We start from the raw sequence: 27371 nt of genomic DNA, 5'->3' as shown, positions 1-27371 counted from the left end.
CCAAGCAGAAGGGAGACAACCCACTAATGGTACTTTGTTACTGGGGCGGTGGGCTCACAAAGAGACTGAATGAATCCCACTGGAAGAGGACAGCCACTCCAAGGGGTGGGGGTCGGGGTGGGGGGGGCGGACGGACAAAGTGCACTTCAATAGGAGAATAATACTTCTCTTTGGGTTCTGAAATCATACGCCTTGGTTATGGAAATGACTAATGTGCACTGCTATACAGAGAGACTTCTCAGTGCTAATCTAACCACCGTCTTATCAGGCTGATGCCACCTATGATAGATAATACTGTACATGGAGCTGCTACAGAGGGATTCGTAGAGCATGATGTGGAGGTAAGATTACTTACTGTCAGGTCGTGGAAGAGTGTTATTGTTGAGGGGAATGGGAATCTTTGGGACAGAATCTATTCCTGTGCACAGAGGGAGAAGAGAAGAGAATTATATCAACTCTACTGACAATTGACTTCATTCACACAGACCTCTGATATTCAGAGCAGTATGTAATGCTGATAGGAAAAAAAAAAAAAGGTTATGCATTCAATGAAACTAAAACTGCCCTTAACAAAGGTTGAAATAAGTTGCCTTTTTCCTAATAGCCAGCAGGGGGCGACTCCTCTGGTTGCAAAAAGAAGTCTGATTGTATAGAAGTCTATGAGAAAATGAGCCTACTTATAACTTGATTTATTACCTCAGTAAACATTGTAAACATGAGTTTATGGTCTCAATCGCTAGTTTCAAGTCTTCTTCAATACAGCATGATGTTCATTTAGTAAATTATGGTCCCATTTAGAGTCAAACAGACCATAAAGCAGGGGATGCTTTAGAGCGTGGCTACCTTGTGATTGACAGGTCGCTACCACAGAGTTGTCCATGTTTTCGTCTCAGAACTTTAACCTAGACTTCTGTACCTCCTCATGGCTCTGTTTTCAGGCTTTAAAAAATCTAGCCGTGACTTTGGCCAATCACAGGTCATTTCAGAGCTGTTCATTCAACGGAGGCAGCTGTCAATCCCTCGCAAACTCCGATCAAATGGTCAAACTAGGGATCAAATTGAATCAATATTCTGTTACTGAAATGCCTATTTCTTGCCACATCTTGTAGTGTACTGTTTAGCTGTAAAATGAGAAAGTTTGCTCCGGCTGGTGGGCGTCGCTTGGTATTTCCTCAACTGATCTCAACATGGTCACAAACTTTCTCATCTTACAACTAAACAGTACACTATGTATAGTGACCGTTTTATAAAAATATATATATTTTTTTAATCATATATTTGCGCCAATTCTACCTACTGCTGTTTTAATTGTAACATTTTGGTTGCCTGAAAATGTCTTATTCAGCATTCAGTTGTGCTTAGCTCCACCCTCCCGTGTCACTTCTGGTTGCAAAAAAACATGGCAAGATGGCGACGGCCAAAATGCCGAACTTGAGGCTTCAAAACGGCAGTCCACAAATCACAGTGACTAGGTCCACGTCTTATCTACTGTCTATGAGATAAATCAGACCGATGACACATTAAAAGGCAACAGCTAATGTGAGATGTAATTTTTGCATATAACATAACAACAACAACACTTTAAAGATGTTTGTCTGTGGCATTATAATTAAAAAAATGCAGAAGACTTAAAAGGAAATTAAAACAACCAAAAAGGCCAAAAGACTGTCTTAAAAGTAGTAATGATCTGCAGAGTATTTTTTTCTGCTTCTTTAGCCAGTAAAGTTTCAAATCTCTCTCCCTCTCATTGGAGGCGAATGGCATAAAATAGAATAGATGAATTATCATTAAAATGTCAACATCATCAAACAAAAGTTGCATCCCGTGTTCTAATAGTCCTTAGTCCTAATATTTAAAAGGTAGTACAAACAAAATACAACAAGTGCAAGATAAAAAACAATAGGGAGACTTGTGTTTTGCAAATCAACAACAGCCAGTATTCTTCACTCTGATAGTTCCTAGCTGACAGGAAAGGACAACCTTGCAAGCAGTGACTTTGTTAGGGGCCCAGGGACACAAACCTGAAATAGCTGTTTTAGGGTTAAGCTCCCGAGTTCCTAAAAAGACTTCCTGGGTTCCTTGAAAAGTTCCAGTAGTTAAAAATGACTTTAAGTCAGTGAGCTCAGGGCGCGACTATAAAACGGCAAGCATATATCATTGTTCGTCCTCTTGCTACGACACTACAGACACAACCCAAGGACAAAGTTGACAGGTATGATTGCTCAGTGTACATTCTGAGCACCGCTCAGGCGTACAAAGAATCTCTTATGGCTCGTGCTCAAAATAAGATGGGAATAAATTTTGTTTCCATGTGGAATATGGCATGAAGCCTCCTTGCCACATGTAATTATCTTCAGGCAGTATGAAAATAGCACAGAACTGAACACAGAATACAGAAACCTGCACATCTCCCACTGTAACTCACTGACTACTTTTACACACACACAGAATATTACAATATTTTGAATTTGATACGGGTCATGTAATATTCCGTTTGGATATTCTGAATTAGGCCTCATTTTGAATGGAGCATTTTCCAATTAGGACGTGTGGGATATGCCGATATTATTCAGGTTTTAGGAGCGTTCTTTGGACATGTATACGGCGCATTCAGAAGACGCGTCTCAATTGTGGTTTTTACTGCAGTTTGCGACACATGGCCTCTTGCCTGTTCACGGCCAGCTCTGTGCAACATACACAAACCAACTAGCCGACGGTTTGCAGAGATGCATGCCTAAAGAAAAACCCACATTTCTGAAACACACATACTTTTAAACATTATGAAAGACTTGGATATCAACAGGTTTTTGGATATGCACAAATATCGCAATGCCGACCTTTTCAAGAAGGTGGCTGAAGTAATGAAAGCGGGAGGCCGTGTTCGCACGGTCGAAAAAGTCCGCCACCGGTTACGTTAATCAAAGTATGCACGGCTGCATGTAAAGCTCAGTAGGAATATTGTCTTTTTCCTGAATAAGGGCAAAAAACTGAATATTTTGTGCATGTACACGTAGTCACTGTCAGAGTACTACATCTGACACACTGCTGACAACATTAAGTAAATTCTCTCCTCAAACTCTCCACACACTCCATGTTCTTCTTCTTCAAAAACATTTTTTTTTATCAATGCATCTTAGCAGTATGTGTTGGACCGTTTCTAATCTAGTCAACACAATAGGCCCTTTTCACAGCAGACACTTTGACTTGTCATAGCAGGAAAAGCAAAGGAGGTACTAATAACATTAACGACTTCTCGATTCAACTGAAATGTCCCAGGCTGTATCTGAAACCGTCTACTACATATTACTGACGAAAGCAGTATGCAGTATGTACTGTATACTGCTTACTGCGTTCCTGAGTAGTATGCAGTATGTAGTGTATACTGCTTACTGCGTTCCTGAGTAGTATGCAGTATGTACTGTATACTGCTTACTGCGTTCCTGAGTAGTATGCAGTATGTACTGTATACTGCTTACTGCGTTCCTGAGTAGTATGCAGTATGTACTGTATACTGCTTACTGCGTTCCTGAGTAGTATGCAGTATGTACTGTATACTGCTTACTGCGTTCCTGAGTAGTATGCAGTATGCAACAGTTAAAGCGATGTATTTTGCAGTATGCTAGACCAGGCTTTAGCCTCTAAACCAGCTCTTAAAGCACTGGACAAAAACTCGTACCGCTACTGTGATATTATTGAAAAATACAACTTTGATTGTGTTGTTTATGTTCTGTTTGTTTACTTTATAAGATACTACAGGTTTAAACTATTTATTCTGACAGCTCATAGTGAAGAGAGACAAACAGGATCATCAACGAGGAGAGACGGGAAATATAAAACATTTACTCTAACTGCTTTTTCAGTTACAGAAACAAAACAGTGGATTGATATCCCTACAAATATTAGAGTAATGATAAAAAGGGTAATATTGTGCTTTCCCTGCTACGACATGTAAAGATGTCTGCTATGAAAAAAGTCTACAGGTGGATAAATAATAATACAGAGTGAAAACAACATGGAGTAAGTCTGCACCAGCTTCTTGATGCGTACCTCTAACCATACATTTGTTTAGATTATTAGCTGATTAGATACTCACTTTTATAGCACATTTTCCTCCTCTTGAAGTTGAGCACTGTGTAGTTGTTGGCATGGATGGTCAGATTGAGCTGCACTGTTAAAACAGCCTCTCCATCTACCTTGCCCGAACAGAAGAGGTCCACTCTGAAGACTGTAGAGAGACCAACACACACACATACATGTAATTCAGAGAAACTTGGTCTCCTGCGATGGATAATATCTGGTTTGAAACTATGCCGGCAATCGCAGTCAGAGATGTATGACATCAGTGAATTGTAAAGATTAATATATATAATTGAAGGCTTTAAATAACTTGTTTAATTGAGAAGAATTGTTTAATTGTAACAATGTTGTATACAACTTTATCACCCCTACTGTCACGTTACAGTAGTTAGACATTTAAAAAATATTGAATTCATTTCTCAAGGAGCAAGAGCATAAGTTCAACATCATGGGAAATACAGTTATAATACGCTTAACGTCTGCCTACCAGCAACCCTAAAGCTCCCTAATTAGCATGTAATACTTTGTTGTTTAATCTGTACAAAAACAATGTGTAAAACTACAATTCGCTGTTTTACTGGAGGTTATATACCAGACTATTTCTTGGCTCTAATCAGTCGCCAGGCAACCAGCAGAGACTCCAGGAAGTCACTGTTTATGGCCAAGAAATAGGCTGCATCCTCATCAAATCAGGCGTTGCGGCAAAAACACTGGTCCTCCGAAAATCACATAACTGACGATCAGATCAGAAGATGTCCACGGGAAGGAGAGCAGCATAAATGACCAAAACACGATGGATTGTGGTGTTATGTTTCACGTGTAGTGACTCAATTTGGCCTTGTGCACCAGTTTAAAACCCACCCATTTGATTGGCCTCGCTTCCTGATCAGTTACTGAAAGTAAAAGTGTTTTTTTTAATCTGTCAAGCGGCTGTAAAACGGTGGATAAACCCATTTAATTTCCTACATTCTTCACAATAAAAGTCCCCTGTTATTTTTGCTGTTTATACTCTTCCTCCTTGCAGTATTAGTAGCAGAGTTGGCTGCAGTCGGTGACGGAGTGGCACAACTTGGCGCACTAGAGCTGGTAACGGAAACGCAAATCAGCGTGGCATAGTTTGCTGCCAAAAGTGCCAATGGAGAGCCCTATAAGTGACACTCCAGAATACAGCCCTGTGCTAATCACTGTAACGCCTGTTTTGGTGCCTCCATAGTCGGGCAAATAACTCCTCATAATACTGCAACTTGTCTTTTCTCACTTGGGTTTTTATATGGATAAAATAGAGCTATAACGTGGTAATTAGTTTATAATAAAAATACTTGAGGCCAGATTTTGTTACTTTTGGACAGAGACAGGTTAGCAGTTGCACCCTGTTCCCAATGTTTATGGTAAGCTAAACTAATGCTGCTGGCTCCAGCTTCATATTTAACAGACAGATATGAGAGAGGTATCAATCTTCCCAAAATGTCAAACTACTCCTTTAATAGAGTGTCGCAGCCTACATGATGCAGTAACTAGAATAATGTTTCAACAACTGTTGCGTTACTGAGTTGCAACTTAAAACTCCTCAGCATATTTGAAAAATTCCCTCATCCTATCCGGTTAACACAGAACATGTTAGAGACAGGTAAATGGTAAATGGACTTGCATTTATATATATATAGCGCCTTTCTAGTCTTCCGACCACTCAAAGTGCTTTACACTAAATGTCAGCATTCACACATTCACACATTCATACAATGATGGCACCATTCAAGGATCTAATCTAAATACTCATTCACACACACAGTAGTTGGAGGGCGACCCGCTCTACCTCTGAGCCACAGCCACAAGTATGGATTTACTGCCATTTTTTAAAAGTCTACAAACTTGAATCATGTAGGAGCCCTATGAGTGCATGACACAACGAAAGGCGGATATTTGACGAACCAGATGGAACACGGGGCACCTCCCCCTGATTGGAGATGTTGCTCCGTGGTTGGTTCATGGCAACAGGGTTCTCCATGTGGAAGCCCAGCCGGTAGTCAACCTATACATAAAGAATGAGGAACGAACATTGTCAACACACACACACAAATAGGTCGCCTGGCATCATGTGTGTACAAGTAAGCATGTATGGAAGTGGTTAATCTATAACTCCTGATGCTGAGACTTACCTTTGTCTTGGAATGCCATGAGAAATGAAGGCTGTTGGTCTCGCTGGGCACAGGCAGCGTGAAGGAGAGAGCATAATGATTCACCACATCGTCTCGCACATAGTACAGCTCTGCATCGAGGCCTGTGGAAAGACAAAGGACATACAATTATACCTTATGAGACATATTTTGGAAATCCAGAAGAAGAAAAAACAACTATGCTGGAGAACACATTTTCTAATTTAGAGGTAGATTTAGACACTCACACAGAGCAAGCCTGAGGAAAATGGTAAATATCAACTCAAACTGCCAGCTTGGATTAGGGGGGTTTCCCCACAATAAAAGTGATGGACTAACCACATCTGTTAGTACTTGAGAACCTCTTAGTGCCCAAAGTGAAAAACTTCAAAACGTTCAAGTGAGACAACATCCAAATATGACTGCAATTTTCTATGCAGGAAACAAAATTGGGAAGGGTTAAGATGAAGGGAGTGGAATGCCTTAGATGAAACCGGACTTCTATACAACATCCACAGTCTGTTCAGCCATTCAGTCTTAATGTATATGTGTAGTAAATGCCATAGTACATGCTCATCAGAAAGCTAGACGGGTTGGTACTGTATGTTGTGTTCCTTTCTCATTCGATCTTTAACAAAGTCAAGCCTAATAAAGTTGTTTTCACTGCTGCATCAAACAGTCTAATGTGTGCTGGTGAAATCCCCGACCCTGGCCCGGGGCAGTTCTATCAGTCCTTGAAGGCGTCTGTGTGTGAGTAGGGTCTGTCTATCAGTCTGCGAGTATCTAGTTTAAAGAGAGGGGAAGAATGTGCCCAGGCTCCCCCAATACCCTCGGGCTATCTCAGAGCCCCGGCTCATAGACCTTTCTCACATTGGCTCAATTAAAAACATTCTCAGGCATTTACCAACTCAGAGAGAAGACGGCTGTTACATAAACTAGCATCTAACCACCAAGCCCAGAGTAAGATAGCTGGAAACTGCTCCTTGTACATTTTCACTAAAATGTGTAAAATTCAAAGAAGCTAGAAAACCTAAGGAATCCATTGGTTCCAACCATGTCATACTAGGTTGTCGCAAAGGAGGCTAAATAACGCTCCAAACTAATGCTACATTGTGGAGAGGAAAAACTGCCATGGCCATTTTCAAAGGGGTCCCTTGACCTCTGACCTCAACAAATGTGACTGGAAATGGGTTCTATGGGTACCCACAAGTCTCCCCTTTACAGACATGCCAACTTTATGATAATCACATGCAGTTTGGGGCAAGTCATAGTCAAGTCAGCACACTGACACACTGACAGCTGTTGTTGCCTGTTGGGCTGCAGTTTGAGTTGTTATGATTTGAGCATATTTTTTTAAGCTAAATGCAGTACCTGTGAGGGTTTCAGGACAATATTTGTCATTGTTTAGTGTTTTTAATTGATTTCCAATAATAAATATATACAAACATTTGCATAAAGCAGCATATTTGCCCACTCCCATGTTGTAATTGCGATTAACTATGGACAATCATCTGATTAAATATTTTAAATCGATTAACCGCTGTATTTTTATAAAGCCGTCACTATATCCTGACAGTAGTACATGAGACAGATAATCTGTGAAAAAGAATCATGTTCCTCTGCATCACACTGCGCTTTTTATGACATTTGCAAGATTTCACAGACCAGTGGTAAACAACCAATCAGAGCCGAGCAGTCTCTACAGCAGCTGTTAATCATTGCTCGCGAAACTCGCAAACTTGGATCAAACTCTCAAACTAGACAGCGCTGATCAAAAATGAATAAAGATTCTGTTAGTGTAATGCCTATTTCTCTTTTCAGAAACATATGTTAGTGTACTGTTTAGTTGTAAAATGAGAAAGTTTGTGACCCTGTCGGTGGGCAGTGCTTGGTTTTGGCTCGGCTGTTTTCAACATGACTGCTGGGTCATGAACTTTCTCATTTTACAACTAAGCAGTACGCTAAATTACATTTCTGAAAACATTTGAGGTGAGAAATGGGCATTACAGCAACAGAATATTGATTGAGATTTGATCAGCGCTGCCTAATTTGATTGGAGTTTGTGAGTTTCGTGAGCAGTGATTGACAGCAGCTGTAGAGACTGCTCGGCTCTGATTGGTTGTTTTCACTCGGGTGCCGTGAAATCTCGCAAATGTCATTAGGAGCACAGGAGGACACAGAGGAACATGATTTTTTTCACAGATTATCTGTCACATGCACGACTGTCAGGATATAGTGACAGCTTTATAAGAAATAACTTTTTATCACATTTGCTCAAAGTTACCAACTGCAGCTTTAATACAAAAATGTGGACATATAACCTTAAATAAGGAACTGAAAAATTGGAACCGGAAAATGCTATGATACATGTGCTTAGGCTAATTGTGATCAAATCTGAAAATCTGATGTTATCTTCGCATATGACTCTTCTCTGCACAGTCTCTCATGTGTATATGTAGTCACTTAACGGATTTGTGCACACGACCACACAGTTTAGTCCCGTAATAATTGCCTTTCTCGTGCTCGACTCTGTCTACCTCCCTTGTCTCAACATGTGGCCACACTGCTTTGATACCAATTAAACTATGCAACCAGGCATAAAGGCCCCAAAGAGAAGCAGCGTGTGAGTCTGGCTCGCGTTCGTCCCTCCCACAGCACCACAGCCAGTCACTGTAACTGCAACAACTTCAAAACAGGAACGTGAAGGAATGGCAACAGGAGCCTGTCAGTGTACACAGACTGAGGACGGGGGAATAAGTGGTTCCTGAGGTTAAGGAAGTTGAACCACGCAGAGCAGTTTCATCACTGACTCACTGCTCTCTGCAACGGGAAAACAGCATTAGGAGAAGGTGTGCCTATAAACAAGATTCTTGTTGGTTGTTTGGCGGTCAATACATAGAAAGTGCCTCGCTACACCATCATGCTTGTTAGCTACTGCAGATGCAAACGTCTCTAATGCTAACAGACTTCTCAAACGCTGATGGAAAATAACTACATCGTTTTGAATTCCAGTGGGATAACTTGGCAGCATGTTGTGTTTTGAGGGATTATTTCCTGCAGGACATTTCCATTTCTCTCTGCTGGTGTCAAGTGATTAACAATAGCCAGGGCAGGACACACTGTATCACCTGCACTGAGCTGAAAAAAACACTCAACTCCAGCACACTTGAGCACAATGAAATAACAAGAGAAAACAGACAGAGAAAAAAGAAAGTGAATGCTTCATAAATCCTCTTTTCAAATTCTTAAAGCTGTTTTCCACACTGCATGAAATAAATGACACCAAATTTGTTGGTGAAATAAACCAAAAAATAAATCTGCTATGTGACCTTTCCAAATAAATGATTACTGTATTAATTAATCATTTCTACTCATATCAATAGCTATCTATTCTGCCTCAGTGGAAACCATTTTTCATGAATTAGACTAAATAAGAGGTCAGTAAGCCCCTAAATCAATAAGCACATACTAAAGTGTACAACTATGTTCGTAAAAAAAGTAGGCTTCATGGATGTATGGTTTGTCCCACAGTGACATGTAGCCATAACAACCAACTGTTCTTCATGCACAAGTACATGATGTGACATTGTTTATTGAAAAATGTGGTGAAATTCATCATCATATATCAACACAGTTGCAGTGCATTGCTAGTTTCTGTCACTCAGGACAATGTTGGCCTTTTTCTTTGACTATTAACATCTAGCTGGTTGAAAAACAGCCCAGTGGCTTTACATAGAACTTGTGAAATATTTTTTAAGCAAGTGATAGCATTGTGCACAGCCAAGTGGAAAAGCACAAGTGCAAAGAGGAAGGAAGGAATAACATTTCAGGGTTTAACGGCTTGAATTATTGGGGTTAAAAATGCTAAGGGGAAAGAAAACTCATAAAAACATGTGAATTCCACTATAATAACTTCAGTGCCAGTCATTAAACATCTATAACACTCTCTGCTTTAAGTGAGAGACTCAGCAATGAAAAGGCAAAACTACATCAAAGACAGTAATGAGGGACATGATTAGAACTACTAAGCAGAACTATAAATGGTTGTGAAAGGAGGCTGATTCATCACAAGCGTACAAAAATCTGTAAAAAAACTAGTGCCTGAGGAACAAACGAACTACACAGTGGGATAAGTATAATTGTTTGCACCAATGTGTAAATTACTTTAAACGATATGTTTGTCTCAATAGAATATTCACGTCATATATTCCACATTAAAGTACTTTACGTTATTGGTCGCTGTAATCAATCCTCGTGTCCACTCTGGCCGTATTCCTTTCTAATTTTTCTGCTTTCCCAGGTATTCCTTTCTTATGTGACTCAGCTTTAAGAAACAGTGGACAAAATACACAGTCTTGTGCAAGAATATATTTGAATACGGATTAGCCAAAGCTAATATAAGGCCTAAGTTTGGCAAATCAAGTGGGTATTCCTAAAGTTACAGTCTTTTTAGTATAAAATTCCCTCTTTGTGTTGTGTTACTCACTTGATCAGGCTCACTCAAACAGCTGAAGCCTCATAATAACCTCGGCTGAACTTGCCCCTCATCTCTTACATTAGAGTCATAGTAGGAAGCAAGTATGCACAAGAGGAATGATTACAGTGACCAATAATTCTTTCAACGTAAAGAACATATAGCTGCAGACTATGCTGGGTGACAGGAGCAATAACAGTAATCCTTAAATGAAGTGTAATTATAATTGTAGTTATAATTATAATAAATAAAAAAATGTTATCTGTTCAAAATGTACCTTAAAAGGGAGATTTGTCAAGTATTTAAAACTCTTATCAACATAGGAGTGGACAAATGTGCTTACTTTATGCAAATGTATGTATATATTTATTATTGGAAATCAATTAGCAAAACAAAACAATGACAAATATTGTCCAGAAACCCTCACAGGTACTGCATTTAGCATTAAAAATATGCTCAAATCATAACCTTTAACTGCAGCCCAACAGGCAACAACAGCTGTCAGTGTGTCAGTGTGCTGACTTAACTATGACTTGCTCCAAACTGCATGTGATTATCATAAAGTGGGCATGTCTGTAAAGGGGAGACTCGTGGGTACTCATTTTCATTCACATATCTTGAGGTCAGAGGTCAAGGGACCCCTTTGAAAATGGCCATGCCAGTTTTTCCTCGCCAAAATTTAGCGTAAGATTGGTGCATTATTTATCCTTTTCAAACTTCTCTCCTTCATGGTTGGTACCAATGGATTTCTTAGTTTTTTTCTAGTTTCACATGATACCAGTATCTTCACTATAGCTTTAAAACTGAGCCCGCTACAACTTAAAAATCGCAAGTTGCATTAATGCATTAAAGAAATTAGTTGTAAAAGTTAGTAAAGCAAATTTGCATTAACTTTGACAGCCCTGACTGTAATACATGTGGACAAAGCCTTTGCAACTTTATTTTCTATTGAACTCCAAGATGTCAGCATCTGGAGTAAAGTCATAAGAAAGTGTTTGGGTCTTGGGTTCTTATGTAACGGATGTGCCAAACATTTTTAGGAGGAATATCAATTAGGGTATACTTCTGTCTGGAATATCTCAGAGTGAGCTAAACATTGTCTGTAAATAAGCATTCCTTCTATTAGACATCAATTAAAATCCCTCTAATCTCTGGATCCTCTCTTGTAGCCTGAGCTTGGCGGGAAAAGATCCCCAGATGCACAACTTCATTGGTTTGACGGATTCAGCACAACACTAATCACACGCTCTTTCCACGAAACGCCCTGCTGACATTCCTAGAGTACCAACACATTAGAGCTGCCCAGCACAATCAGTCCTCCTCATTTAAGTGCCTTGCTTGAGGGCACATTGACACTTATTTCAGCTGTGGGAGGGGAGACAGGATTACTCACTCACCTCCCTCCTGCCACATTTTTCTCACTGGTTCAGACATTGAAACCGGCATGGATACGATGTTGCCTTAAACCTTTTACATCACATAACATATCAAATCAGTCTTAAAATACACTGAAAATGGCCGTTCCTTTCATGTACAGCTGTCAACACAAAACTGCAACTCACAGCAGCATCTTAGTTTGTCTTAACATTTTGGGCTCCGTAAAGTTTGAAATCGACATCCAGGGTTCTCTTGCGAGCTGTGGCTCACGTTGCAGACTTTGAAAGAGGAGAACAAAAGGTGGCAGTGGCCAGGTGGTAAGGTCCAGGACAGATATAACAAAGACCCTCTTGTGCGCACAGTCGACACTATACCTCCCAAAGCCTTCATCCCTGAGCGCTCCGGAGATAAACACTCCCTCCAGCCTCTCACTGCGGAAGATACTGGCGACATTAACCAAGGAAGGAGAAAATGAGGGCCCGCGTGAAACTCTATCAACTGGAAACTCCAAACAAATCCACAGGCAGGAATCAGGCAGGAGAGGGGAGGGATCTCAAGGTCTAAGATATCAGACACACGAGAAAAGCTATAAACTGAGGAGAACGGGATTTGGTCTGTGATTGAAAAAGACATTGTGTAAAGTAGCCCAATGCTAAACTTTTAGTCTGTCAGCTGGGGAGACTCGTGGGTACCTATAGAACCCATTTTCAGTCACATATCTTGAGGTCAGAGGTTGAAGCATCCTTGTGAAAATCAAAATGCCAGTTTTTCCTCGCCAAAATTGAGCCTAAATTTGGAGCGTTATTTAGCCTCCTTCACAACAAGCTGGTAGTTGGTACCAATGGATTCCTCAGGTTTTCTAGTTTCATATGATGCTAGTAACAGACTTTTATGAGGTTATTTAAAATCAATACAGCATTTTGGAGAATCAATACAGCATCGCACAACATAATATTGCGATACTCATGTGTATTGATATTTTCTTACACCCCTAGAAAACAGTAGTTTAAAACATATGTTTTGTAGCATATTACCAAAGTACACACCTTAGAGAACTTTGCATTTTTGCATTGCAGCCCAAATCCAGCAGCCATTCAATTGAAAGTTTTATAACAAGCTACACAAAGCAACCCAAAATGAAGAAATAACACAATTCGCAGCTGGATCAGGTTGGGTTGGGCACTAGTGATGCACGGGTCAGGGTTTTCTAGTACCCGCACCCTCCACCCAAACCGCTATGAGAGCCAATCCGCACCGCCCGACCTGCAAAAATATGTGTTGATCGATCACCCGAACCCGTCCCACAAAACTCCAACTTTATGCTAAAGTTTTATGTATTATATAGCACAATAAATATCATCATTGAGGTCTGAGATAAGGACAGAGACAAGCAGAGTCAAGCACAACATGGTGTGTGTGTGTGTGGAACGTCATCTCACAGAAATACGTGAAATGACCATCGACCTCTTCACAGCGCATTACGTCATGATGGCACGGAATGTGTTAAAATTACTTGCCGTCACCACGGCTGGTGTGTGTGTTTGAGAGAGAGAGAGAGAGAGAGAGAGAGAAGGTGGACTATTGCGCGCAATGTTTATGTAAGTTATTAGTAACTTACTCAGAATGCTGCTTTGTCACTTTTTTTACCCGCCCGCAAAAACCCGCGATATTTTCTAGTAAGCTCACCTGAACCCGCCCGACCAGCGGGTTGTGGGTCGACCCGCGCATCACTATTGGGTACTGTTTGAACACATATCTTCTATTCATTGAACAAAAATACCTCAACAAATTCTTTCATATCAAGTTAAAAATGGTTCACCATGTGAAAAATGCAATACAGCTAAATCACAATCACTCATACTAAAGATGTCCATTAGCAAATTCAATTCAAACAGACGACTGACTGGTTGAAAACCGTGCTCAACTACAGGGAAACTTCAGAATAAGCAGGATTTAAATGATCACAAGACTCGCTAGTTGCTTTATGAAAAAAAAAGCCCATCTCTAATAGCAGTCATCAAAGATGAACTCTTTGCTTTAAATAACAGCCACTTTAACACGAGGCGTTGGGTTGACAATTTCAGCATGAAATCATCTGACATGCTGTCCCATGTCACGGTTCGCTCTAGAGATGTAGGGCACTTGAGAGTTGTTTTTCTTTAACTCTTCATCCTGGTTACAACGTCTGTAGGATCAGGGTAAGACTGGGTACATAATATCAGTTGGCCTACAACAGCGGTGTCCAACTGGAACTTAATGGTGGGCCACAGGCCAAAAGCAAACACCTATTGTATGCAGAAATATTCAAATACACCATTTTAAGAATAGACGAAAATAACACATTTATACTGCATTAAAAAATCTGCATGTTTTGCCCAAACTGCATGTGATTATCATAAAGTGGGCATGTCTGTAAAGGGGAGACTCGTGGGTACCCATAGAAACCCATTTTCAATCACATATCTTGAGGTCAGAGGTCAAGGGACCCCTTTGAAAATGGCCATGCCAGTTTTTCCTCGCCAAAATTTAGCCTAACTTATGAGTGTTATTTAACCTCCTTCCCGACAAGCTAACAAGGTTGGTACCAATGGAAAACCGAGCCTGTTAAAGCCTCCGAAAGACAGAAAGTGGGTCAAAAAAAAAAAATCGCTAACATGTAGCGAACCGAATCAAATCTTATGGCGGGCAAACTTTGGCCCTCGAGCCCTACTTTGGGCAGGCCTGGCCTGCAGTTACTTTCCAGGTGTGGTAAACACAAGAGCATGTACCTAGCCACAATCTGGAACAGCATGCATCTGAAGAAAGCTATGACAGCCACTCTTGTTTGGACAGGAGTTGGTAAAGATAATAAAAAAAAAGACATAAGATAACACTACACACAAAAGTGAGAGTCACATAACCGTAGTGGGTGGAAACGCGCATTAAGTCACTTTTTTTTTTGCTGATTTTCTGGAAATTTAATTTAAATTTGTGCTACATTTGGATGGAAACTTGACTACTGAGGCGTTTTCACTGGCAGACACACACCTTTCCTTCCAAAGGAAAGAATAAGCAAAGACGAGTTTTAGTGCATGTCCCAACAGAAATCCAACAGAAGTTTCATTACCTCCAGCAATTAAAAAAAAAAGCATTAGCATCAAAGATAAAAAAAATGAAAGCACTATAATAATGTAGAATAAAGTTATCATGATGTAGTAGGTTCTCTGAAAAGCACAACCCAACATCCTGACCACAGTCACCAACTTATCTTTTACAGTTTCCGACAGCAGCGCTGGTTGCAAAAATAGTCCCGTCTGAAAGCATCTTACAGCTCGAAGAGAAAAGCACACATTAAGTCACAATCTCTGTGGTCTTCTTTGATTCACTTCAAAAGAAACCATACATCAGTTTTCCTCTTTTAGTCCATGAAGTGCCCCGGGGGCAGACGAGGATGAAGGCAGGGAAAGGAATCTGAGCAAGACTTGTCTGCCGCTGTATAGGCTGCTCGTTGATGGTTATTTGTTGCTTAAAGGGGCTCCTGAGTTTACTCAACAAATATCAAATGGTTTACTGAAAAAAATGATTAGCAGTTTGAGGCAGGTCATTTAAGAAGGTCTCACGCACACCCATCTCACTCATCTATTTTTGGATGCTGTTTCACATGAGCGGCTTTGTGAGTACCGTCGTGGTTTGAAAGCTTCGGTTGTGCGCGCAAGGTCAAATATTTTTGTTTGTTTTTTAGTTCAGAAAGGTGCGTTTCCTAACTAAATTATCTTCTGTTTTCGAATTCAACATCTACTGCTCCTAATATTTCTTCATTTCCACAACATAACAGCAAAGTTAAATCAATGTAACCCGAGCCTGGCAGTGGTCTCAATTGAATTACAGTATAGCTCAAATTCTTGTGGCATTTGCCGAGAAAAAAAAACCTGATTGTATATTTCCAAAGCCAATATTACAATTTTAAACACAAGGGCGACAATTTATAAAATGAGGCTCCTGTAGAGCAACCACCCATCTTTTGTCTGAGAGCCGCTGCTCTCAGACAAAAGACGTGAAAGCAGGGGCTCCCCTATTCAACCAGGGGATCCTTGGAGAGTGGCATGAAGGAAATGAATGCTGCTGCCAATCACTCCTCACTGTTCACTGGCTCTTTTTCAAAGCCCCTGCTTTCCTTTCAGCTCTGTGGAGGAGGGGGTTGTGGGGGGGGAGGCTGGACATGCACTTGGCTCTTCAGAATACAAGGACGATTTTACACACTTGTTCATATTTTTTATTTTTTTTAGACCTGGATATTTCCATTTTTGCATGCTCTGGGAGTGGAAAAATGACCTCATTGCTAGAATTTACCCTGTTGGAAGTGACAATGAAATAAAATGGAAAATGTTTTTTTTAAGATCACAATTAGGGCTGTCAATCGATCAAAATATTTAATCGCGATTAAATGCATGATTGTCCATAGTTAATCGCGATTAGATTAATCGCAAATTAGTCACACATTTTATATCGGTTCAAAATCTACCTTAAAGGGAGTTTTGTCAAGTATCAACATGGGAGTGGTCAAATATGCTGCTTTACGCAAATGTATGTATATATTTATTATTGGAAATCAATTAACAACACAAAACAATGACAAATATTGTCCAGAAACCCTCACAGGTACTGCATTCAGCATAATATGCTCAAATCATAACATGGCAAACTGCAGCCAGACAGACAACAACAGCTGTCAGTGTGTCGACTTGACTATGACTTGCCACAAACTGCATGTGATTATCATAAAGTGGGCATGTCTGTAAAGGGGAGACTCGTGGGTACCCATAGAACCCATTTTCATTCACATATCTAGAGGCTAGAGGTCAAGGGACCCCTTTGAAAACAGCCATGCCGGTTTTTCCTCGATCAGTGTTTCCCAAAGCCCCAGGTGACGTTCTCAAATATCTTGTTTTGTCCACAACTCAAAGATATTCAGTTTACTGTCATAGAGGAGTAAAGAAACCAGAAAATATTAACATTTAAGAAGCTGGAATCACAGAATTTTGATACTCAATTACCGATTAATCGATAATCAAAATAGTTGACGATTAATTTAATAGTTGACAACTAACAGATTAATAGTTGCAGCTCTGAATCAAAGTATTGGAAAAAATGTTTTTTAAAAAGGAACTGCTTATTTTGTCTACACGATACTAATTTTGGTTGGGGACTGTGAAGCTATGGTTTTGCATTAACTGGAAAATCCCAGCGCTGCTACAGTGAGCTGCAAGAACACAGTGAGTGTGCCACGCGAGAACTAGAAAACAGACTCTCTTAGTGCTTACTCAGTTTCCACCAAGATAAATTCCTCGGAGTAATGTGTTGCCTGGTCTACCATGGAAAACTGGGCTCAAACAGGCCATTATTATAGGAGAAAGCAAATGAATGTACAGAAATCTTATTTCTTACTTCATCCCTCATCTTCTAAATGATCACATGGATGGTCAGAATGCCAGGAAACAGAAAGAAAGACAGCTATTGTAGCCTGTGAGACCAATGTCATAGCTTGGTGTCATGGGCCTTATGAATGTAGTCTGGATCATGCCATGGTGTTTAGTGAGCAGTGTGATGCAGCAGCTCTCTCGCTCATAATACATTCTGAACAACCTTTAAAATAAAAAAAGTTATAAAACCTTCATGGTAAACACTGATACATGGTACCTGCATGAGCCTAAAAAGTTAGATGATTAGCGGATCAACAGAAAATTTATATTTTGATAATTATTTAATCATTTTTCAAGCAGAAATGCAAAGAAATCCCTGGATACAGCTTCTCCAATTTGAGGATTTGCTGCTTTTCTCTGTTTTATATCATTGTTAACTGAATATCTTTGGAGTCGGACAAACTAAGACATCTGAATATGTGAACATGTGGTCTAGAAAAACTGCGATGGCCATTTTTCTGGTGCTTTACAGACTCTCTCCTGGCTGAATTATACCTGTTGTTTCCTGTCCAGGACTATATTTGATTTCTTTATGATCTGATTCACTCACTATCTGTTTTAACCATTATGGACCTTCATTACACTCCAGAAATCTATAACTGTACATGCTGAAGTTTGGCTTCTCATCTAAAAAGATGTGATCTGGCCAGCTTTTGAGAACTTTGATCACAATGATGTTTTGCAATTTTCCATGTTCTGTAAAAACAATAGGTTGTGTGGGGATTTTCAGCATTTTTCAACTGTCGTCCAGCAAAAACGGATTTCTATGTGTTAAGTCTGGCTTAAGTAACTGAATTTTGAGCTGGCAGCTGCAACTCAATTCAAACCTAGGATGCGGGTCTTGAGACACAGCTGATATGGGAGCTGAGGGTAGGAATGCATGTGGAGAGTTGAGACGGACAGTTCGTTTCCCATTAGTCATGTGCAGAAACAATCAGGGATGCTGCCTGCAGTTCATCCATAGAAAGATACGCTGCGCATGCAAAACCCTGTTTCTATTCAGGCATGACTTTTTCCTGCTCCTACCAACCCCTCGAGAGTCAGGTTGTTTGTTAAAGTTATCAAAACGAAATCCTGAATGGAGAGTCCATCTGCTTAGGAAGCAGAGAGGCCACGGCAAGACTGCAGAACTTGGTGAGATCACTTTTTCCCCACCCCATCACAATAATGTCTCTATGCTTTATTGGGAAGAAATACCATTTTATTACTGAACAATTGCAATGAATAGGCTACAAATCATGTGGAGACAATTTCAAGAACCTCGAAAAACTGTTAATTTTAAAACTATGATGAAATGTGTTCGGGTTTTTTCCTCCAAGACTAACTGTGAATATTTTAAACATGCAATATCGTTGATGAAAAATGACGAGACTAAATTGTAGTTTAAAAAATAAAAACTTTACCAAAATCTCATTATTTTAAACAAAATTATTGGTCTCGGCTAGACTAGATGGACTGAAATGTTCAATATAATGACTAAAATATAGCTGAACAAATTATGAAAAACATTTTGACTAAAATGTAATGACTTTTCGTCGACTAAAACTAAAACTATGAAGGATAAAAATGACTAAAATGTGACTAAAACTAATAAGTATTTTCTTCTAAACAGTAAGACTAAGACTAAAATTGCTGCCAAAATGAACACTGGTTAGAATGGAGCTGAGCGGGGATGCTACTGGTTAAACGTGGTTAAGGGATGCTCCTCCATCCCATCATGTTGTGGCAGTTCCATGACCCTGCTATCATTCATTTTATTATTCACAACAGTGCTTTACCTACAGTCACATGTCAAAATGTCTTCCATGAAAAAGTCCTATTGTTCATGCTGGCTCACTGGGATACTTATGTGGAACAGAGTTATTATTAATGTTATCATTAATAAGCACAGTGCTTCTCCAGCCATGACAATCTCTCATACTTGACATAATTGAGCCTTCTAGCACGTGGCACATTTTTCTTTTGGTCCTAACCCGTCTAAATTCCATATTATAAATCACAAACTATCCATCTGGTGCTCCGGATACTCCTATGTTAAATACAAGATTCTCCAGAAACTCCTGTTAACAGACACAAGCCCTTTGCGGTTCAGAGAACAATCTCAGAGTATTTCATTCCTTTTTTTGTCTACAGATGTTGTAGGCACGTATACCAGAGCATGCGAGCATAAAGGGCTTATTGGTCAATATTGAGATTAGGATTATTAAACGATTACTCATTGGCTTTGGAAACATCATGCATTAGAAAGAACATTTCTAATATTTTGTTAACTCCAAAATATATAAATAGATAGATTGATTGATTGATAGTAATGAATGACATTTCTATATAACATGAAGCCAAAACAAGTATGATGCAAGAAATAATGCAGGCTACTTAAAGTGGCAGTAGGCAGTATATTTTTGGCATCATTGAGCAAAAATTCCATAATAACCTTTCAGCATATTGTAGTTTAAGTGTTCTGAGAGAAAACTAGACTTCTGCTCCTCCTCATGGCTCTGTTTTCAGGCTTTAGAACATCTAGTCCATGATGGTAGACTTTGACCAATCTCAGGTCACTAGAGAGAGCGTTCCTATTGGCTGTGCTCTGGTCATGTGACTGGAACGTGGCGTTCCTTCAACAGATTTCGCAATGGCGTCACAAACTTTCTCATTTTACAGCTAAACCGTGCACTACAAGATGATTCTGAAAACATTTGAGGATAGAAATAGGCATTAACGTAACATTATATTGATTCATATTTGATCAGCGCTGCCTAGTTTGACCGTTTGGTCGGAGTTCGCGAGTGATTGACAGCCGGCTCTCATAGACGGCAGATGGACAGCAGACCTCAGATTAGCTCTTACTGCTTGTTTTCCTCCGGTCTGTGAAATCTTGCAGATGCCGTTAGGAGCACCGGAGGACACAGAGGACACAGAGGCACATGATTTTATTCAGGTTACCTGTTTCATGTACTACTGTCACGATATAGCGACCGTTTTATAAAAATAACTTTTTTTAAATCATATTTGCTCCAATCTCGCATACTTCAGCTTTAATGGTCAAGTAGGTCTTTGTTAGGGTAACTGCCTCTTCTATGTCTCTGGCAACTCATCAAATAATTAGCAGGCCTGTGTTTAATAGTGTTGCAACTGTTCAACAATCCCACGGTTAATTTTCTTATGGTTCGGTTTTGCATCCCTAGTAGCGGTGCATCACTACAGGGGAAATACGCCCGGTGAGTGATCCCACGAGGGGATCCACACACACGGCCGCCGCCGAGCAGCTGCTCCTGACCCGATATGCGAGGCAAAAGCGCACTGCTGTAAAGGAACGAGGTGCGCTGGATTTATAACACAAGCCAAAACAAGAGTGTCATTGTGAAACGGAATGCTGCACAATAATCGTGTTATGTCGGTTATCTTAAAGATAGGGTCGACGATGCTGGAAAGCTCGCATAATTCGAAAGTAGCTTCGCCTCAGGAGCTCCGTCTAAAACCACCCCCTTCCCCTCGGGGCTCCTTCCAAGGCAACGCCCCCCCCGCTACCTCTTGACAAGTAACCGCGACAGTGCAACTGCAGGGCTGAGTTTTCTTGCGGTGGTGAGTTCAGGCTGGTGCACACCAAGGGGAGAGTACAAGCAAGGAGGCAGGGAGGCATCTGATTGGTTCTTTCCAAGCGGACCACGAGGCAGTGATTGGTAGACGTTTTTACAGGATTACAGCAGCTACAGATGACGGCTCTTTTCCGGTCCTTTTTCAGACCTCATAAGTAATGGGTCGCTGTTGGGGTGTAAACACCATTTCAATCAATATAACAAATAGTGTATACTGGAGAACTTAGTCAACCCTGGCTTTAAGCCAAAATTGTTATTGTAATTGAAATTTGATTAATTTCCCAGCCATGGCATCTGAGCACTGAGACAAATCTGAGTGGCGGTACACTTTTGAAAGCTTCCTAATTTGGAGACCGTCTCTGAACTCAGGAAAACCTGTTGAGGGCAGACAACAATTCTTTCAAAGGCTTTGCCAAGTGATGTTGTGACACGTTTTTTACAACATGCCATGTGTCACATTGTCTTATCTGTGGACATTATCAGTTGTTTTCATTCAGGAAAAAATATGAATTCACAATAGACATAATGTGTTATAATTCATTATATCTATTAAGTTGACTGATGAGTCGGAGGTTTTACTACAGGACCAGCTGGTTTAAAGACAAAAGCAAACTTTAGATCTCTCCATGAATCTGCAGTGAGACTCCCCAGCAGCATATCGACGACGTGAAGCTGATGCCAGTTTCACCTCCCTCCAACATGTTTTTTCCTACAGTTGTTGCCACTGCATCATGGAAGTTTCTGTCCACACATACTTTTAGCTCCGCACACGTAGTTGTCAAACATTAAGAGATTTCTCCACACGACCAGACAAGGTTTCACGCAGACCACAAGAGAGGCCCTCGTCTGGCAGCAGACAGATGCAACCGAAAAGGATGGAGTCAGCCTACGGTCTAACACCAGTCAGATTATAGAGAGGACGAAAGCAGCTGGAATGGGCTTTTTTTTTTTTACACAGAATAGTGAGTGATAGTTTAATGCTCTTGTCAAAGTGCCAGAGACCAAAATCATCCTCTTTACCTGTCTACATATTTGAAAGCGTCACACGATCTGGATAATCTGCCATGAATTTGCATCAGTATGATGCTCATGATTGAGTTTATGAGTCTAAACATAGTACCACGCTGGCAGCACTGAATCACTCTGCATAAACAGCATGGCGAGGTTGGCCAACACAACTTCCTGTTCGAAACCTGGACACACTTTATCCTGGATAAATCGACAACAGAAACACATGTAGCTGAGTCCTACTGAATCACAACTGATGCCAAAATGCTGATACCATAACAAGATGATGATACAGTTATCTACCACAGCACATTACTCAGTTTGAGGAGCTGCAGCATCAGCTTCCTCCCCCCACACAGACATTACGCACTAGCACTTCTATAGCCGTTCATTGGACTTTAAAGTGGCACTTGCATGGTAAATGACTAGTTCCAAACAGCACCCTCGACACATCTTCGGTAAACCCTAAATTAACAATTTAGGACCAATCCATAAAACTGGCTCCACCATGGGAACCAGGATAAAGGATATCAGCCCATTTTTAACATTCACAGACACCATTATAGCCAACATAACAAGGACACCTACATTTAGGCTTCAACAGCCAAATTGTGAAGTAAAGACAGCGCATTTCTGTTTATTTTGCAAGTATAGCAAGTTTTTTTCTTCGTATACAGTATAGCCAGTGCTCAAAGTGGGCAGGTACTCACTGGTACGCAGTATTGAAACTTCTACACTTTACTACTTAGCGTGCCTTGACTTTTTCTTGAGTACCGGTGCTTTTCACAAGCTGCCGGTACTCTTTTCTGCCCTCCATCAGGTTCTCTGAGAGATTCATAACGGCGCAGCACCAGCGTATTTGCGCCGTGCCTCATAAGCCGTATGAACATAAAAACTATGTGGGGAGAATCTGGACGCACGGCATGAGGGGAGGGAGGGTGAGAACGAGGTGCTATAATTTATCAAAACAATGTTCACGTCCTTTTTGTAAAATAATTAGTGAACTGTTCATCATAATGTTTTTATTTCTGAACATATATAATTAATGAAACATTATCTTAAAGTTTTCTGAATCTGCTCTTTTAAATTTATAGAATATGATTTTACAGGGCAAACATTTCAAGAAGAATTGAGTGTTCAGACAGGCTGTGATAAATAATAATAATAAAAATTAAATTAATAATAATGGTCCAAAATGATGATAAATTGCATAGTTTTTAGTCAAAAACCTAATTTTCTTGATGTAGGACCCCCAAACCCAATATCTTCTAGTATCTTTTATTCACTGTAGAAATTCCGAATGTGTGTCTGTATAATATGTAGGAGCATCCTGACTGGGACGCTGCTCCTAAAACCTGAATGAATAGCTCACACACCTCAGCTCTGCATTCATACCTGTACCTGCCTGTCTGGCTGGCTGCTGTTGATTCCAGCCTATAGACATCCTACAATAGGTCTATATTATATAGCGACACTATAAATAACAAAGGAAAGCAATTTAGGTATTAACAATGTATACAAACACACCACTTTAACCCTATAATGTTCCAGTTGGAATATTATTGGAGTATTATAGGCCTACTATAGGAGATGCATAACCAAAGTATAATACACACGCCAACAAGTGAATAAGAGTACTGGCAGTTATTTTTTCCACTTCAAGCACTGAGTATAGCTCAAATACTAATGCCTCAAAATGGACAAGGCAGTTCCATATAGCACAGTGCCCCTGGCCCATATCATACATAAAACACAACTTTGTGCATCTTCAGTAGCTGCGTAATGGACTCCAAAGGTACTATCAACACACTGGACCAAACTTACCTCCCTGCAGCTCACTTCATACAACCTAATACTGACACACTAAACCACAAATATCCCATTCTGGTTGTGGTTTTAAATGTATGGTCTAGTCACTTCCTCCTTTCCACAATTCCTGTTGGTGACACATCAGCATACCTTTGCTGATGCAGTCCAGCGTTGAAACACACAACAGCTGTGAAGCTGCTTCAAGCTTCAAGTCTGTTTTCTTAATGATGGAACTTTTGGCTTTCTTGTGTGAGGTAAAAAATAAATGATATCTACTGTTGACTGAGCCAACATTGTGCTTAACAGTTGCACTGATTTAAGATCCACACATAATGATATGTACAGTTTTTATATCAAGTATTACAAGTTGATCTTTATAGTAATGCTAAAATCTACAGCACAGCTCATAAAAAGCAATTACCGCCCAGCTGTCTACTATTGTTGTGATGGCATAATTTGTACATTTCATGGCACATGTTAATATACAGTACCCACAGCATGAGGCATTTAAATAAGAAGTAATGTTATTTTATTCTGTTTTATCATTATTATTATTCTATGATATTTAGAGTGTCCAAGATAATCTGCAATCTACAACAGTATGGGTGACTTTTCCATTTTATATATATAAAATGGAAAAGTCACCCATACCCATATATATATATATATAAATAAATACACACATAAATATACGTATATATATATATATATATATACACATACATATATACATATATATATATATATATATATATATATATATACACATACATATATATATATATATATATATATATATATATATATATATATATATATAAATACATATATATATATATATAAATACACATACACATATATATATATATATATATATATATATATATATATATATATATAATCCATTAAATGGAAAATATATTATATTGGGCATTTACACCCAAAATTACAATTGACTCATGTTGTATATAACACTTTGCTGCTATTTAAACACAATAAAAGCAAATTGTAAAGTTTCACTACAGTTCAGTAGTGTTTTAGAAGGAAAAATGCAAAATGTGAGTCACACTGGCACTACCTCATCACAACACACACTCACAGATGAAACACTGATAAAAGTTTGCAGACAGCTGTCTTTACATGAAGGCCTTGTTTCTTTTCTTACCCAGAAGCTTCTTCACCTCCTCAACACTCATGTATATGTTGACACTCGGGTGGATGTAGTTGTTGTTGTTGTAGTTGTTGTTGACGCTAGATGTGCTGCTCGGGTTGGCCAGGCAGGAGGCCCCCTCCAGCAGCAGCAGGAGGAAGAAGAAGCCCCCGAGCCTCCACCTCCACAGCACCGAGTGTGGCCAACCTCGGGACTCAGGCGGGCTGCCAGAGCCCCGAACCAACCCGGGAACCAAGCCGGGAATCAAGCCCCACATAGCCGCGGTAGTCCGTCGTGTTCCACAGTCGACAACTTCTTGTTTCTCATCCGTATCTGAAGTTAATCCCGGGAGGCAACATTACTAGTTACTTTACTCCACTTGTAGCTTTAACTCCTCTGCTCCACCAGCCCGTTGTTTGTCCTCTCCTGCTAGCTGAGCCGGGCTAAGTTAGCCGGAGCGGGCTAACTAACTCACCGTCCGACGGTTAATGTTTGACTGTTGACGGTTTACGACCAGCACATCAAACACTCACCGGACACCGCCGCATTGACGCGCTCTGATTTGCCCGGGCTGAAACTAAAGAAGGAAAAAGGTGCCCTAAAGTAGCCGACTAGCTCCTACATCCAGCGCGCTCCCTCCATGGTTCTCCTCCGTGTCTTTCTCCCCCTCACTATCTCAGCTTTCACCCGGAGCAGCAGGGAGGAGGGGGGGCAGCGGGGCAACCACTACAGGACGGGAGTGATGCCTTCACGGGCTGTCCGACATATGTCCACAAACTCACAGTAAAGAGAGAACCAAAAAAGGAGTTCAATTATATCACATTAAAGGTCCCATATCGTGCTCATTTTCAGGTTCATACTTGTATTTTGTGTTTCTACTAGAACATGTTTACGTGCTTTAATGTTAAAAAAAACTGTTATTTTCCTAATACTGTCAACCTTTAATATACCTGTATTCATGCTCTGTCTGAAACGCTCCGTTTTAGCGCATTTCAACGGAATTGCAACAGAATTGCGTTGTTAGGCAACAGCTTGGGTCCATGTGTACTTCCTGTCAGCTGATGACATTCACATACACTGCAACAGGAACTAAACTGGGACACATTTAGATTGTTTACGTTTAAAATTGTGTCAAGGGTCTAAATATTGTATATTTGTGACATCACAAATGGGCAGAAATCCTGACAGCTTCTTTCAAATGCAGGGTGTCTGAATACGGGCTGTGTGTATTTCCCTGTGGATTGAGTGTTTCGATACTTTCATAGTATTTATATAGGACTTAAGCCTGCTTTTCAATTAAAAAACATGAAAATCTCACTTTTTTTATAATATGGGACCTTTAAGAAGCACTGAAGCCAAACAGACTGGGAATTCTTTATCTATAATTGTTGTCATTGTGTAATTATATTACATTTATTGTTACCTTTAACTTAGTTGTCATGAATATACATCAGCAATAGTGCCTATTCAATCTTTAAAAAGTCTGTGTAATTAATACATTAAATATGATTTCATATGGGCCAGTTCTAATGAGCTGTGAAATATTTCCAATACACTTGTTGTCATTTAATATCACTCCAATAGGGAAGGCTGGGTCGGAAAGGCACATACAACTTCCGAGGTTCACTGAAGGCAGCACAACAACCGCAGGTCTGGAGAACAAGTGGGATGATTATCTATAACTAAACATGCCAACATGCAAATACTGCTATATAATGAGAAGCATGCTTTTTAGAGGTAGAGGGGCATATTTTCACTGAGGCCACCAAAACTAGTAGTGAGACAACAGCTTTTAAATTAATAAAATACAATTAAATGAAGTGCATTCTGTATGCTTTTAGTTTGTGTTGGTTTCTGGGGTCAGGTCAGAGGTCTTCAATCAGGAGCCCTCAAGGATGTGAACAATGGGAGGTACTGGACAACTGCCCTGCACTTTTTATCTTGGGTGTAAAAGCGTCTTTTTCACAAATCAAAACTTTTCTTTCACCCACATGTTGCTGTTCCATCTATAGCCAGAGAAAGAATGAAAATAAAATAAGACTGTTGAAAAGCATTATTTTTTATTTTATTAAAGCCTATAGAATACACCACACTACACTACACAACATTAAATTGTAAAGTAAACCACACCAAAATATTGGCTCTTTCAGTAGTTACGGCTGCACCGTGCACCATATAAGAACGAAGACAGACAGCATGCAGCGTAAACTCTAATGGTTACCAGCAGAGAAAAGGCTCGCCTTAAGCACAGTCACATTCTTTAGCAAT

At 40.0% G+C, this 27371-nt stretch overlaps 1 protein-coding gene and 1 long non-coding RNA gene across 4 annotated transcripts in view; one reads left to right on the top strand and one right to left on the bottom strand.

The window, feature by feature from the left end:
- ryk (receptor like tyrosine kinase) overlaps nucleotides 1-25796 on the bottom strand; it is a 61932-nt gene extending 36136 nt beyond the window's left edge. The window contains exons 1-5 of one of the 3 annotated variants that reach the window (XM_074636560.1): nucleotides 25119-25796; nucleotides 6234-6355; nucleotides 6007-6106; nucleotides 4094-4225; nucleotides 356-418 (exon numbers count right to left, since the gene is read on the bottom strand). In XM_074636560.1, coding sequence (XP_074492661.1) covers nucleotides 356-418; nucleotides 4094-4225; nucleotides 6007-6106; nucleotides 6234-6355; nucleotides 25119-25380 — 679 coding nt within the window. In that variant the 5' untranslated portion in view covers nucleotides 25381-25796. The remainder of the gene's footprint in view (nucleotides 1-355; nucleotides 419-4093; nucleotides 4226-6006; nucleotides 6107-6233; nucleotides 6356-25118) is intronic. The other 2 variants (XM_074636562.1, XM_074636561.1) reach the window with 2 other exon arrangements.
- Nucleotides 25797-25967: 171 nt separating this feature from the next.
- Nucleotides 25968-27156, top strand: LOC141768346 (uncharacterized). Its single transcript, XR_012594057.1, has 2 exons — nucleotides 25968-26367; nucleotides 26688-27156. It is a non-coding gene; the product is annotated as an uncharacterized LOC141768346 (long non-coding RNA).
- The last annotated feature ends 215 nt before the right edge of the window (nucleotides 27157-27371 follow it).

Source organism: Sebastes fasciatus, chromosome 5 (genome assembly GCF_043250625.1).
Source record: "Sebastes fasciatus isolate fSebFas1 chromosome 5, fSebFas1.pri, whole genome shotgun sequence".
Taxonomy (NCBI): Eukaryota; Metazoa; Chordata; class Actinopteri; order Perciformes; family Sebastidae; genus Sebastes; species Sebastes fasciatus.
This window is presented reverse-complemented; position numbering and strand designations above follow the sequence as displayed.